The sequence below is a fragment of the Zalophus californianus genome, chromosome 1, assembly GCF_009762305.2.
Source record: "Zalophus californianus isolate mZalCal1 chromosome 1, mZalCal1.pri.v2, whole genome shotgun sequence".
NCBI lineage: Eukaryota > Metazoa > Chordata > Mammalia > Carnivora > Otariidae > Zalophus > Zalophus californianus.
In genome coordinates this window covers 135,425,620-135,442,320 of record NC_045595.1, presented here as the reverse complement: position 1 = coordinate 135,442,320, position 16,701 = coordinate 135,425,620, and the positions used below count along the sequence as shown (strand labels likewise).

The 16,701-nt window shown below is 40.2% G+C and overlaps 1 protein-coding gene across 7 annotated transcripts in view; it reads right to left on the bottom strand.

Moving 5' to 3' along the window:
• Positions 1 to 13,637, bottom strand: part of VPS8 (VPS8 subunit of CORVET complex) — a 254,754-nt gene extending 241,117 nt beyond the window's left edge. For 4 of the 7 annotated variants that reach the window (XM_027584601.2, XM_027584610.2, XM_027584603.2 and 1 more), the window contains exons 1-3: positions 13,571 to 13,637; positions 1,740 to 1,980; positions 733 to 801 (exon numbers count right to left, since the gene is read on the bottom strand). In XM_027584601.2, coding sequence (XP_027440402.1) covers positions 733 to 801; positions 1,740 to 1,892 — 222 coding nt within the window. In that variant the 5' untranslated portion in view covers positions 1,893 to 1,980; positions 13,571 to 13,637. Of the gene's footprint in view, positions 1 to 732; positions 802 to 1,739; positions 1,984 to 13,570 lie in introns of those variants that run through there. The other 3 variants (XM_027584604.2, XM_027584605.1, XM_027584602.2) reach the window with 2 other exon arrangements.
• Between the last annotated feature and the right edge of the window lie 3,064 nt (positions 13,638 to 16,701).

Genomic DNA, 16,701 nt, shown 5'->3' with positions numbered 1-16,701 from the left:
AGACTGAGTTCAAGAATTATCAGCAGATGCCAGGTACATAAAAGCTCCCATACTTCACCAACATGTTACTTCCACAAAGTTCCTTTATAAAGCCTTTCTGACCTGCTAATTCAGAAAAGAATAACATCATTTCAAAACTCTGAGAAACTTTTTAACAAAGATGGTACTCATAAGATACACTGTGGAGGTTTTCCCTTTACACAGAAGGATGATGAGGTGCATTTCAAGGTTGCAGCTGCTCTCTAGTAACAGAGGATGAGCTATCTGAGTATCACTGGTAGAGATGACATTATTGAAACAATACAAGTCTCAAAAGTGACGTGAATTTAATATTTCAACTTGCTTACTAAAATGTTTTCTCAAATCTACCAAGTATAAGGCACTGTACTGGGCACAGACATGAACAACACATGGCTTCTGCCCTTGAGAAGTTCAGAGCCTAGATCAGTGCTGTCCAACTGCACTTTCTGCAGCAGTGGAAATACTCTGCACCTGTGCTATCCACTAAAATAGCCACTAGCCACATTTCAACTGAGCACTTAAAATGTACCTGTACAACTGAGACTGAATTTTTAATCTTTACTTAACTATTACTAATTTACATTAAAATTGCCACATGTGACTAGTGGCTCCCATACTGGACGGTGCAGATCTAGATACATACACTATAGTTAACCCAAAAGCATTAAAATCAATTCCATAAAATGACGGTGATCATTAATATACACTTACCTCATTGAGTATGCTTTCCAGTGTTGGAGGAGTATCAACTTGAGGAATATCAAACTCCTTGTCATCAATCTAAATAGAGAAAAGAAATTATTTTCATATAATGCTGCTTTCCCTCTTAGAATTGTGAGGGTGTTTAAATTTATTAGAACCATTACCAATTAAGAGACAAACATCACCAAACTGATCATGCAGAGAGCCAACTCGATGATCCATGGTAGGAAGGATCAGGTCAAAAGACTACAGAATTGTTTCCTATCCGATCCACATATTCAATGATTATCGAAGACAAATATACACTGACTGCACCATCTTGACAGCCCTGTCTAGAAAGCTTCTGTTCATGAACTCTGACATGTGCATTCTAAACAGGACAAAACGGCATGTCTCATGACAAGCCCCAATTTTCTAAGTGTAGAAAGCAATATACAAAACAATATACGAGGTCATAAGCAATATACAAAGGTCTGACACTGCATTTCTTAGTTATTTCATAAATTATGGTGAAAAGTGATTAGGTCAAGCAAATTGTGATTAAATATTCTCCTGGTCACAAAAAATTACTATCAAATCAATGGGAAAAAAAAAAAAAATCACTGCACACGGGATGCCCTGTTGGCTCAGTCAGTAGAGCATGCGACTTGATCTTGGGGTCATGAGTTCGCGCCCCATGCCGGGTGTGGAGCCTACTTTCAAAGACTACATAAAATATTTTTAAAAAATCACTGCACAAGATTTCTAAACCTCGCACTAGCTCTATGATCTTGAGCATTCACTTAACATAGCCAGCCGCACTTCAGCTTCTTCCTCTATAAAATGGGTTATCAGAGTATGGGAGGCTCAGATGAGAACATATGTTAAAGTGCTTCATAAATGGTAATGACATACACAAATGAAGAGTGATATTATCCCATAAAACTGCACACAGACTTCTATTAATTCATGCAAAAATGACAGACTGAATCTTTAGGTCATAGCTCTAACCATCTTAACAAAAGCTGAATTTTTACCAGATCATTTTTGAACTCCAGTTCCTTGTCCAGATCTATGTAAGAGAATTTTGAAAGCGAAGCTTCAAGATTGAAAGACTTATTCAGCTCTTCTTCAGTAGTCTTGGCACTGGGGCTCTGTTCCACATTTTCATGGTCTGGTTCATTTTCCATATTTATAATAATTATAATTCAGTCAATCCAAGTTTTGTTTTGTTTTGTTTTGATTTTTGGCCTTAGATCATGATGACCTGAATGATCTCTTCTCAAAAAAGAAAAAGTATACATTATTTAGATTTCCTCAATTGGACATTCCAAAGACTTACTTGGTCAGACTTTTGTGGAAACTGATTGTTCATCAATCATCTGATTGTAAGGCAAAGAGAAGTCAGTATGGTCTGAGGTATGATATTGGGGGAGAGTTTCTATAGGAGCACAAAGGAGGAACATTTAACTCAGGAGTCTGGGAAGTGGCCCACCACCCAAAGTCATTAAGTCTGGTGATAGTGACAGACTTCCGGTTAAGTTCAGCCACTAGACTTGGTACCATCCAGATTTATGTTTTAACAGCATGAGAGTAAATTGGTGCCAAGAACTGCAATTAACCCCTCCCTCATACTCCCAAACCTCAGAGTAGATCTCCAGTTCCCCTGGAGAAAAGCATACAGATCAGTTTTGTTGTTGGCATCCATCCAGGGCCACAGATGTCTCAGGGAGCTTGTGTAGACACAGAGGACCCAGGACAGATAGCTAGCCACTTAATAGGACACTAGCAAACCTAAGCGTTCAGATTATGGGAGACAACAATGACGGCAGAATAAAATAAGACCACAGCCCAACTAGGGATTTCTAGGATTTCTAGGAAGAAAGCTAGTCATAGAAAAACATGGACATTCTCAGAGAAAACTGAAATACTAAAAAAAAAGTATGCAAATGTTTTATATATTTCATAGCTCTAAAGGATACAATGCCGTATCAAAAAGAGTTTTGTTTACTTGCAAAATTGCCTAGAAAACAATTGTCCGCAAAATCTCTAGAAAACTAAAAACATACTCAGGAAAAAATAATTACAAGTTTAACGATTAAATCTGTTCTTAAGTGTTTTTAGTTTGTGTTCTAATTAGGCTACAAGTGGCCAAATTTTTAAAAGTCCCTCCCTGAGCTCTGCCTGTTCAGAAATAAAGAAATAAAAATATGAAAACAGAAATAACGCCATAGTAATAATGACAGTAAAAACAAAGGTCATTTTGTTTTCTAGACTACCAATATACAAAACAATATACGAGGTCATAAGCAATATACAAAGGTCTGACAACTGCATTTCTTAGTTATTTCATAAATTATGGTGAGAAGTGATTAGGTCAAATTGTAATTGAATATTCTCCTGGTCACAAAAACTTATTACTATCAAATCAATGGGGAAAAAAGTACCCAGCAACATGCAGTAACTCTCTATGGGAAGCTTTTTCAAACTACATACTGTCCATGGCCCACCATATGAACTTCTCTCAATCCCACTCCTTAATGAAGTGAAGGAAAAGGAAAGGCTGACAACTAAGCCACTAAAAGAACTAATTGTTTAAAAAAGAGTTGAAAATTAGTTGCTGGTATTGTTTTAGAAAAAAAAATGCCCAAAATTCATTGATAATTTTGTCCAATTAGGCTCCTTTTTTTAGTATTTATGATGAATTTCACTTTGTGCAAAGTTTCATTGTTATCAGATTAAAAGAAATCAGTATCTATTATATGTAAGACATGTAGACTATGAAGACTTATTTTTAAAGAGCTGAAACCAATTTTTCTAGCTAGTACATTTGGTATATTACCAAATACAGACTAATTTCTTTCACATGTTACAGAAGATAGACTCCAAGGCTCCATCCTACAAACACATGATATCGAATACATTCCTAGAAGACATAACTGAGGGCACTCTGTTTCTGGCAACATTTGAAAGTAGCTTTCCAGTCTCAGGTACTAAATGTACTTCTCCTTTTGCAGTGAGCCAAGGGCAGAAGCAATATTAACTTATATGCCTTTCTTCAAAGACTCACGACAAATTCCTTCTTAATAAAATTCTCTTATTTGTACCACTTAGGAAAAATGATTACAATTAGTCAAGGAATGTTTGCAAACAAGCATAATCTAATTCACATTCAGTGATTCTTGAGGACGGTTATTAAGTTTTATTCTTAAACATTAAAAAAAAGAATAATGGAAAAGGCCACAATAGCCACACCTGAAAAAAACCCCACTTTTACTTAAATGACTTAATAACTGAAAACATTTCATTCTTCACATTGGTCTTTGCAAAATACCTCAGGAAGTAAAACAATTCTTTTTCTGGCTTTTTATACCTCCTATCTGGTGTTACTTAAGAGGTTCTCAGGGCCACTCAGCATCTGTGAACACCAATACCACATTCAAGAAGTTTTACGTGATCGAGCATCCCCTGAAGAAAGAGCACCATCTTGCCATGCTACCCTACTCCATTTCCAGCCTCCACTTCACCGAGCTCCTATTATTGTGATATGCTGGCAAAGTGCAAAGAACATAAGCCAGAGTCCGTTAAAAATGAGGTTTGGATCTAGGCTTTACCAGTTCCTATCTGTGACCTTGGTCAATTTGTCTACCCTTTCTGAGCCCCTCTATTTCTACACCTTTTAAGATGAAATATTGTGGCCATTTGTGTTGTTTGCCCAGAGCAGCACCTCTTGCTGGGGGCAGGGCTCCTTCAAACCATGTGGTTCTTGTGGAGGCTGCCAATCAAAAATCCCCTAGTAACAGAGAGTGCATAATGTAGCCAGAGTGCTTCACTGGGATTCATTAAAATGGAACTGGTGAGGAAAAGCCGCTTCCACTGTTCTCTAAACAATAGTAAGGGTGAGCAGCACCCCTACCCTCCACCCGACCCTGTTCTGCAGAAAAGGAGGTCATTTATTCAATATATATCAACTAAACACCTAAACGTCTACTATACTTGTCACTGGAGATCCACCTCTACTAAAAGAATTTACATTCTAGGAACGGATCCTCTAGCAAGAATAAAATCAACCTACAAACAGAACCAGAGAAGAGGTCAGAGTATCTTGATACCACTCAGGACCCCATGTTCAAGTCTTTGATGTTCGCTCTGGCCACAGCATTCTGGCAATTTGGCTACGTAAGCCAGCATCCTCTCCCAACACGCTCGCGCACTCTCTCTCTCTCTTTCTTAAATCACTTAAAACGGAGAGACCTGACTCTTAGAATGCAACTACCTATTTTGCAGAGCTACTGTGAGGAATAAATGACATAATGACTGTAAAGCATTTAGAATAATGCCTGGACACAACTGGTTTTCAAGAAATATTTGCTATTATCATTTAAAATTTCCTCAAGATTTCCACATTCTTCCAAAGTTAAAGATCCTGGCACAAGATCGAGTACTTTTGTAAAGGTCTAGCTAGTTCTAAGTATATCATAAGGACACCTTATTGGAAGGATACACTTACTTCTGCTCTCAGATTAGAAGTTTCTTCATCAGCTAAATGTAGGGGTTTTATCTAAGACTAGCACAGCCCCCAGCAAAGCATGAGAGACGCTTCAGAAAAACGTCTAATTATGAAAGTGTGATATACTATTAAGTCATTCTAAAATTGTGCTTTCACATCAACTTCCTCTTTTATCACTTACCAGCAATTAGACCTTTATGTTACTCAGCAAATTTATTCAACCCAAATAGACCTAGGAATCAAAAGATCACCACACTCAGGTATTTTTTGCAAAGGAGTTCACTAGAGCAGTGTCTCCACATTTTTTAGAAACTGAGCTGTGCCTGAACCTGCCTGTGTGGTAGGCAAGACAGCAGTGCCCAAGGATGTCTGTCCTAATCTCCAGGACCTGTGACTGTGTTACCTTACATGTCCAGAGGAACTTCACAGGTGTGATTAAATTAGGATCTGGAGTTGCAGAGATTATCCATGTTGGCTCAGTATAATCGCAAGGGTCTTAAAAAGTGGAAGAGGGAGGCCAAAGAGAGTGTCAGAAAAGAGATATGACAAAAGAAGCAGGGTCAGAGGGACACCTGGGTGGCTCAGTTGGTTAAGCATCTACCTTCGCCTAGGTCATGATCCCAGGGCCCTGGGATCCAGTCCTGCATTGGGCTCCTTGCTCAGCAGGGAGCCTGCTTCTAGCCCTGCCTGCTATTCCCCCTGCTTGTGCTAACAAATAAATAAAATCTTTAAAAAAAAAAAAAGAAAGAAAAGAAAAGAAAAAGCAGGGTCAGAGAGATGCTATGTTGCAGGCTTTGAAGGAGGAAGGATGCCAGGAGCCAAGGAATTTAGGCAGTCTCTAGAAGCTGCAAAAGGCAAGGAAATGGATTCTCTCCTTAAGCCTCTAGAAGGACCCCAGCCCTACAACAGCTTGACTTTAACCTAATAAGACCAGTGCTAGTCTAGTGAACTAGTGAACTAAAGAACTGTAAAATGATAAATCTGTATTTTTTTTAAGCTACTACATTTGTGGTAATTTGTTACAGCAGGAACAGGAAATGACTACACTAACAAACTTCAATTAATTTGTTTCTGGACCCATTGCCAACATTCTGAAATACTAACCCTTCCCTCATCACTTGGTGTTGCCCAAATATTTATTGAGCAAGTTCTTCATTCCAATACACAGACCAATGATGAAATGCTTAATATAGAACACTTCTATTACACATGATGCAGACACTACCTTCAGATACCACTTAAGTGCTATCCCAGGACAAAGGCTGGCAATAAACTACAGATAATTTCCTCTCAAGACTCAATTCTACAACTAGTTCTCCACCCAACCATTCTGCAATCTAGTGTTCCTATAGGGGATGCCAAGCTGGACAGTACCTGCAGTACAATCGTTAAAATCAATGGTTTCTTAGTCTCTCCCAGAATGAAATCACAGCAATCCGACAGGAAAACGTACGTCATAGAATCAGGATTACCCAGTATGTTGTCCTCTTCTGAGCACTGATAAATATTTTAATAGTTCTGATTTAAGATTATCTGACATCTTGACAGTTCTGAAGGCTATTCCCTCTTAATTAATAAGGTTATTCCCAACCAATTAATAATAGATTCAAGGACCATTTAAAAATAAGTATATGTATCATATAAACATCAATGACCCCATTTTAACACAGATGAACAGAATAAGAACTCCAGAATGTGACCTGTATTAGGCTGGGTTAATACAGAACTCTTCTACCAATTTTTTGTTGTAGTAGTTGTTTTGTTTTTACCTTGGCAGACCCTCCCTACCGTGCTCAAATTCCAGGATCCTATTTAATTCACTGGCATTCTTTTCCTCCTAAAAGTGTCATATGAGACACCTTTCACAGTATGATGAGTCGAATCAAGTTTTACTTTTTTCACTTACTGTATCCCCAAAAAGGTATCATGAAATCATGATATGGAAAGAATATCACATTCCAACTTTGTTTCCAGCTTTCCCAATCCAAGTATTTCTCTTCCACTTCTTTGCCTGTTTGGTCTTCTCGTGGTTTGTTTTGTGAAGAAAAATACAATAGATGATTAACCTTTGTTTTCTATTCTCTTTCTCTAGTAAATGGACTCATTTTGAACAGATCCCAATGCCTACAGTATAGAATTCCAAACTCTACTTACAACTATTTGGTCAACTAATCTTCAACAAAGCAGGAAAGAATATCCAATGGAAAAAAGACAGTCTCTTCAACAATGGTGTTGGGAAAAATGGACAGCTCATTGCAGAAGAGTGAACCTGGACCATTTTCTTACACCATACACAAAAATAAATTCAAAATGGATGAAAGACCTAAATGTGAGACAGGAAACCATCAAAATCCTAGAGGAGAACATAGGCAGAAACCTCTCTGACCTCAGAAAAGCAAAAATCAGCTCTTGGGACTTCATTAAAATAAAAATTTCTGCACAGTGAAGGAAACAATCAACAAAACTAAAAGGCAACCTATGGAATGTGAGAAGATATTTACAAATGACATATCTGATAAAGGGTTAGTATCCAAAATCTATAAAGAACTTATCAAACTCAATATCCAAAAAACAAATAATCTAGTTAAGAAATGGGCAGAAGACATGAATAGACATTTTTCCAAAGAAGAAATCCAGATGGCTAACGGACACATGAAAAGATGCTCAATATTAATCATCATCAGGGAAACACAAATCAAAACCGTGATAGGCTACCACCTCACACTCGTCAGAATGGCTAAAATTAACAACACAGGAAACAACAGATGTTAGCGAGGATGCGGAGAAAGGGGAACCCTCTTACACTGTTGGTGGGAATGCAAACCGGTGCAGCCACTCTGGAAAACAGTATGGAGGTTCCTCAAAAAGTTAAAAATAGAACTACCTTATGACCCAGCAATTGCACTACTGAGTATTTACCCAAAGGATACAAAAATACTGATTCAAAGGGGCACATGCCCCCCATTGTTTATAGAAGCACTATCAACAATAGCCAAATTATGGAAAGAGCCCAAATGTCCACTGACTGATGAATGGATAAAGATGTGGCGTGTGTATACACACACACATATACATAATGGAATATCAGTCATTAAAAAGAACGAAATCTTGCCATTGCAATGACATGGATAGAGATGGAGTATATTATGCTAAGTGAAATAAGTCAAAGACAAATATCATATGCTTTCAGTCATGTGGAATTTAAGAAACAACAGAGATGACCATATGGGAAGGGGGAAAAAAGAGAGAGTGAAGCAAACCATAAGGGACTCTTAACAAGAGAGAACAAAATGAGGGTTGATGGAGGGAGGTGGGCAGGGGATGGGCCAAATGGGTGATGGATAGTAAGGAGGGCATTTGTTATGATGAACACTGGGTGTTGTACGTAAGTAACGAATCACTGAATTCTACTCCTGAAACCAATATTACACTCTATGTTAACTAACTAGAATTGAAATAAGAATTTGAAAGAAAATAATAAAACTCCAAATTCTAAGCCTAGGATTCCAGATATCACAGGAGCTGACCTTACTTTCCTTTACAACTAAACGTATTAACCGGTATTGAGTCCTTCAAGAAGAGCTTCCCCTTTCTATCCATGTCTGCTCATGCTTGTTCACCTTCCCTTCCCTTTCCTTTTCCTCTCCATTTATCTAAGTTCCTTCTTTCCTTCCTTGCAGGCACCTTCCTTCCCTAAGCATCCTCTGAATCTAGAATGCATGTCTTCATTATAACAGTGCCCTGGCACTTTCCTCATACTGATTCATTAGTTAACTCACCATGTGGCTATGTCTTTTGTCCCCAACTATACAATAGAAATGCAGCCATGTGGGGCACCTGGGTGGCTCAGTTGGTTGTGCGTCTGCCTTTGCTTTGGGTCATGGTCCTGGAGTCCTGGGGAGATCAAGCCCCGTGTCAGGCTTCCTTGCTTGGTGGGTAGTGTGCTTCTCCCTCTGCCCCTTACCCTGCTCGTGTTCTCTCTCTCTCACCCTCTCAAATAAATGAATAGAATCTTTAAAAAAAAAAAAAGAAAGAAAGAAAGAAATGCAGCCATGCTTCTCTGTATACTGCACATCACTGGGCTCACTGACTTGCATAGGTATATAACATTCAATAAATATTTACTGATTAACACAAGAATTGGAAGACAGGACTAAGACCTGTGTTGCAAATTAAATGGATCAGTTTTATTACCTATAATTGTTAAGCTTCATAGGATATTATTTGACTCACAGCCTATAGGAATCTATGCCATATAAGCCAAGTTATAATTAAGCTATACCTTTACGTTATCAGGCTTGTCAACTACTGTTGATCATATTCATCCCTCAGATGTCAGCTAAAACTCTGCTTCCTCAAAAAGCCTTTTTTTTGTCCTGCTCAACTGAACTAGGTTCCCTGTTAATATGCACTTATAACATCGTTCTCCTTCTTCACTAAACTTGTCACACTGCAATCATTTTTTCAGTGTCTGAACCACCACTGCCTTCCCTCAGGAAGGAAAGTAATACAGGTTCCAGGAGAGCAAAGACCAGATCTGCCTTGTTCACCACTGTATTCCTAGTGCTAATCAACTCACCAATCCCTACCTTCCTCCCCCGCATAAGCAGCCAAGCAACACTGAATCACTGGCTTCGAGGGCTTCAAATAACAGTTCTGGTCATTCAAAATAAGATAGGGTTAGTCATTCTACCCCCAAAAGCCTACCACTTTGCAAGTTCCATTCTTTGCACCTAGATGAGATTTTTTACAATTTTTTTTTTTAAAGATTTTATTTATTTGACAGAGAGATACACAGCGAGAGAGGGAACACAAGCAGGGGGAGTGGGAGAGGGAGAAGCAGGCTCCCCGCCGAGCAGAGAGCCCGATGCGGGGCTCGATCCCAGGACCCTGGGATCATGACCTGAGCCAAAGGCAGACGCTTAACGACTGAGCCACCCAGGCGCCCCGATTTTTTTACAATCCTTAACACTGATTTTTTTAATGATCACTCAGTTCATGTATAACATGACACAAACTCCACAATTTCAGATGTTTTATGTTCTTTTACATTAATTCAGCCTACAAAGTCAAGATGAAAACAGTGGAAATGTATCATATGTCCATTCCATTTACAGGAATTCAATCTATCTTCAGCAAAGGTAAAGAGAAAAAAAGAAATGATTCACACAGAAATGGGGACTCTGCACACCATTCCACTTAATACTATACATTTCAGGGTGAGCATGGGATAGGAGATTGGTATCTGTTGTCCTTTTGGTCAGTCTCAGTTCTTGAATGCCTCATACATAATGATCCATTTCACATGTGCTCAAAATAACAAATAGTATGCTGTTCCAACACAGAGCAAAACCTGGGTGTGTTGCACATCCTGAAAGATATGTCAGTCTCCGCCGTGACTCCTTCCCAGGTACTTTTCAGGGGTACTCAAGTTTCACCTTACTCATGCACTTCAGAAACAGACCCCGTGTAGGTAACAATGCTGCTACGTACTTGGATGAGATGCACACTTGGCCCCTGAGTTTCTTTCCAAGAATAGGCACATTTAGGCCCACAATGCTCAGAGCTGCCACTATGAAAAAGCCCAAGCCTCTGTCTCTCTTTCTCTTAGTAAATGTCTAAATGAGAAGAGTAATCATTTAAAATTTAGGAAGTGCATATAGAAAAACAAATGTTAAAAAGAAAAGTGGAGGAAAAGAAGAGTACCTAAGACCTGCCGGTCTGGTCGTATGATGCTAAGTTACTATTATGTTACTAAGTTATTATTATGAATTGTCAGGCATAACCTTCAGCCACATTCTAAAAAAGAAAAAACTAATCCCCTATGACAATATACAAAATAACAGTAAGAACTATGTCTACGAATATGTTATGCATAAAGCCTAATATCATTCATCAGTTTTATACGTGTATAAGTAAAATGAATGAAAGAGGGGAAAAAAAATCACTTCTTTCCAGCTTCCAGTAAGTCCCTACTATTATAAGAATCACTCTTCAGGGGTGCCTGGGTGGCTCAGTCGGTTGAGCATCTGCCTTGGGCTCAGGTCATGATCTCAGGATCCTGGGATCGAGCCCCACATCGGGCTCCCTGCTCCGCCGGAAGCCTGCTTCTCCCTCTCCTGCTCCCCCCGCTTGTGTTCCCTCTCTGTGTCTCTGTCAAATAAATAAAAAAAATCTTTTAAAAAAATTAAAATTAAAAAAAATTTTTTAAAAATCACTCTTCAAATATCCACCCCCCCCCCCCAGAAAACTTCTCCTAAGAAGCACATGGGCCTTGTGTAGGCTGACATATATTCTCCTTTCTTCTTCACTAAATTGGTATGAGTGAATTCTTATAAGTTAAATGCACACAAGACAGGATCCCATTCAGTTGTAGGTTGAGTACATGGTGGCTTTCCAACTCATCTTAATTAACTTCCAATTAATTGTCACCTCAATTTCTCTTGGTTAGGTGTCAAGAAGGACATAGTCACAAGAGTTTTGGTTTTTTTTTTGTAAAGAGCAAAAGGAAACTTCTTGCTCAACTGCAGAGGAAAAACAAATTTGATTACAGTTAAAACATCCCTTCACCACCTTTCCTTTGGAAAACTGCCCTCTCCACTCCAAACAAGTAATTTTAGTTGTGCTGCCAATCAAATATCCTATCTACCTAGCCAGAGAAGTAGGCACATGACATTCTTGTATCCATTTGGCCAATCATTGTCCTTCCCTGGAATTTGTAACTACTGAAGGTAGAGGAGTTGTCTCTTTATTCTGGGAAGATGTTAACACAGGGGCTAATAGAATGAAGACAATTCAAACATAAATTCAAGATTCAGTTAAGACTAGAACAGTTTGATCTGACAAATATATACAGATTTCACCTGAAGCTGTGGCTCAAGAGGCAATCTAATCTCTGTGACAACTATAAACAGATCGAAAGTTAAACATACTTCTTCAAGTTCAAAACGTCTCACTTTTCGTTCACATACATAACTGACACTTTGTATCACAACGGTTGACATCTTTATTAAAGAGTGAGATACAGCTAAGAAATGCCTCAATATCCTGAAGACAAAAAACATCCAACCGCTGATGCTGGTCCAGATACAAAGAAAATAAAGGATAATCAACACACTATTATCTTAGAGCTCTGGAAAGAATTTTTTCACATATGTCTCTTTGACATATAAAGCCCATAGTTCAACCAGAATTTTTCCCCCACTTATCTTTACTCTGCTTTCAATGGAACAGGCCAGCTCTACCAGAGGATTCAGTATCTATTCCCTGCTTAAATTTAACCATGAACAAACCCATGTCTTACACAAACATAGGTAGATTCTCCATCCCCATTTGTATTAGACTTCAAACACACACACCTGACATATAATTACCTCCCAATCACAGACATCCGGAGTTGGTGCCACACACGTGACATGTAATTACCTCCCAATCACAGACATCCGGAGTTGGTGCCACAAGTCAACACCCATGATTGTTTTGTTTGTGTGTTTTCTTTTTGGGGGGGGGGGGGGTTGTGTGGTAGAGGGTGGGCATGCAGAGGACGCAAGCCTTCTGGTCCATTCTATATGAGTCTAATATTAGGAGATTATGGAGGCGGTATGCCTAGTTGAAGAAGGCTCCCACCTGATCCTGATAACCCATAGCCATGGAACCTCCCTGGCTGACCCTACTTCATCCCACCCTAACCTCCCTTTGAAGCAAACCCAAACACTTTGGGCAGCTGTTTCCCTCTTTTCCCAGGCACCACACTTGGAGAACTAACCAGGACACAAGAGTGGCCTCAAACTTTAGAGACCCACCTGTCCCTCCTCCTGCTCTCACTCTGGAGCTCACCTTGCAGGCAGAGACAAACTGGAACCAGCCTCACAGGGTGCGCACCAATCCTAAGAGGTGGACACCTGATCTAGGCCTCGGCCTCACACTTGGGGAGCACACTCATCCCAGTCTTTGAGGGGCAGACGAGGCCACACCTGTGCGCCGGGCCCGAAAGGCGGGTTGCACACCTGTTCGGTCCTGGGGAGGAGAGTGATCATCCACCTCCTAGTCTCACAATCAGGGAAGCGGGTGCACCTGTCCTCAGCCCCACATTCGTTATGAACAAGTGGAAATCTCCTGACCCAACAGCAGGCCAAACGCAGGACACGCCTCTCCGCCCCAAAGTCAACCCCACCCGGCTCTTGAGCCCCAGTCCAGTTAGTCCGCCTGGGGCTTCTCTGTCAGCCACTCCGAGGCCGCGCCGCCGCACGGGGGAAAGGGCCGAGGCTCAGGAACCCGGCGTGCGTCCTCCTCCCGCCTCGGGGACGGCGGCTCACTACTGTCCCCACCCCGTTGGCCTGCTCCCGGGAGATTCGTTACCTGCGCTTGCGGCCATTCCAGCCCAGGACCCCCGGCCCACGTGACCCCGCCCCCTGCTGTACCCTCACGCACGCGCAGTATATACCACTGATGGCCACGCTTCCGCTTTCCTCCCCGCACCCTTCTCCGCCCCTCTATACCACGCCCCTATTTAAAGGGCCAGAGATACAGTGTCTCACGCCCGGGATTTAATGGGTGAATAACGTCTTGGGGAATAGGAGAATGGAAGCACAGACGAATAAACAGCAGTCTTTGAAATGGGAAGAGAAACTCCTGCAGCCCCATGTCAATGAACTCATCTGACCTTTAAGAAAGTGAACCTACCTTCAGCCAGCCCAGAAAGGACAGTTGATTTCCCAGATTTTGGAATTTGCAACCAGTAAATTTTTACTTAATCTTTTCAAAGACAAACATAGAATTGCCAGCTTTTCATTTTGCCAAGTAAGGACAATAAATACGCACGAAAAACCAACTATTATTTTCTAACTTATCAACATAGATCCACAAAAAATACATCTTAACACCAAAAATATAGGAAAGACACATGCTCAAATAAAGGAGATATCTTTTAAAGGGATAAAAATGTATGTTTATTTCTCTTATTCCTCCTGAAGAAAGATGAAAGCTTTCAGGACAGACTGGATTTTAGAGCCACCACTGTAGATAACACTAGGCCCAAGGCATAGATCTTATGCCTGCTGGGGCCTTAGTCAAGAAAATGGATGGAGGAAGAACAGAAGTTGCTCCTGGAAGGCCATTTAGAAAATACTCAGTTGGGCAGATATTTATTGCACATCAGCTAGGCTCACTATACTTCTGGGCCTTCAAAGGACCCAGAAGTGAGTAAGACACAGCCCTGCCCCTCTGACACTCTTTGTCTAAGCACTCAGTATGCAGACATAGCTACAATGCAAGGCAGGCTCTTTTGAGTGGTATAAGAGAGGTAGGAGACCATCACTTTAGGATCACAGATGAGGAAAAATGATGGAACACTTCAGGGAGAAGGTGGTATCTCATTAGGGCCCCCGAAGAATTTCGGTAGACAGAGAGCAGGGAGAATGCCTAGCTGAGGGAACAATGGGATCAAAGACAGAGCAAATCAGAATTGAGGACTAGCTGCTGCTTAATGTGGCTGTGGCATGGGCAGTGGCTTTCAAACTTTTTTGATCATTATAGTAAGAAATATATTTTGGCTATGACTATATATATATATATATCCACACACATGCTCACTATACAGAGAGAGTAATATAGGGAAACTTCACTAGGGGCGCCTGGGTGGTTCAGTTGGTTAAGCGTCTGACTCTTGATTTCTGCTCAGGTAGTGATCTCAGGGTAATGAGATCAAGCCCCACATACTCGAGAGCCTGCTTAAGATTCTCTCTCTCCCTCTCTCTTTTCCCCTACTCCCACCCTCCCACCCCATTCTTGCTTACTCTCTTTCTCAAAAAAAGAAAGAAAGAAAGAAAGAAAGAAAGAAAGAAAGAAAGAAAGAAAGAAAGAAAGAAAGAAAAGAAACTTCACTAAATTGGACTCAGGAGGCTAAAAGGGGAGGTTGGAAGGGGGAGCCAACTACTACTCAATGTCAATTACAGGAAGAATTGTCAATTACATAGAGACCCAAAAAGAAGACTATTCAACAGGAGAGAACCCTTCAATTATAGGACCCAACAGGGAAAGATGTACATTGCATTTCCTACAAGAAATCGACTACCCCTGAAACTGAGCCAGTGAAAAACCTGAACTCCTGTTTTTCACCAATGGACTTTCCTTCAAAATAATCCCTCCCAACTTCCTCCTTCTTCTACCATCAAATAAGTTCCTTGGGTTTGTTGGACTTACCTATAGTTTTACCATAGGTTTCTTGTCTGGGACTACAATTCTTGGTTATTCCCTAACAGACCCATTTTTTGCTGGTAAAATAACCTTTGTTTTTCAGGTTAACAATATACACACATAGTTTTATATACATATATAATATATATTATAATTTTATATATTTTATATTTATGTATACACACACACATATATATGTGTACATATACACACACAGCATGTGTATGTGTTTGTGTGTAAATCCTAGTCAGTAATTGCCTTCAGTATATGCAATGTAACTTGCCATTTTATATTTTATTCTATTTTTTTTAATGCTGCTTGCTAAATTGATTTCATGACTCACTAATGCATAACAACCCATAGTTTGAAAGCACGGCTTAGAATGTGTTAAAGGTACAATAGGATGTGAGGCTGGAAAGACTGGGACCAGATCCAGGAGGACATTGAACGCCAAGCTGGGGGCGTCTGCTCTTCTGGTAAGAGGCTCTGGAGGTTCTTAAGCAGAGGAATGGCATGACCATGACCTGCCTTCAGTTCTCAGTATCATATTTTTAGAGGAAAACTATTTAACAGGAGCCTGGCTGAACAGAGTAAGCAGGCTGGTGAGATGAGAAACTGTGTCTAACAGGAACTGTTAAAAGTGTTAGGCAGAAAGGAAATCGGCAGAAATGGGGGGGCTGGGTTATGATGATGGGAGGTGGGGGAAGGCTGCTCACTGACCTTTTTTGTTTTGAAGATTTTATTTATTTATTTGAGAGAGAGAATGAGAGAGAGAGAGCACATGAGAGGGGGGAGGGTCAGAGGGAGAAGCAGACTCCCTGCTGAGCAGGGAGCCCCATGTGGGACTCGATCCCGGGACTCCAGGATCATGACCTGAGCCGAAGGCAGTCGCTTAACCAACTGAGCCACCCAGGCGCCCTGCTCACTGACCTTTTTAAATTATCTGTACAGTAGTTATAGACATATTCTGTGTAACTCTAGGAAGTAAATCTAGGACCCTTGCTGGATGTTGTAGGAAAGTGATTACAACTCACAATAAGAATTATTTTAAAGACAGTCTAAGCTGACATGTTATCATTTACAAGACTTTGCATTAATTAAAAAATGAAAATATTGTATGCTTATTACATGAAGCTTGGAAAATTCAGGAAATACAAAAAGTAAAGTATAAATTACCCACATTTCAGGGAACAGCACTCATCATTTTGGCTTATTTTCATTGAGCCTTTTTCTTTACACGTTTACATTTTTTGACATAAGAGAACTATATGAATATATAGTTCTATATACTTTTT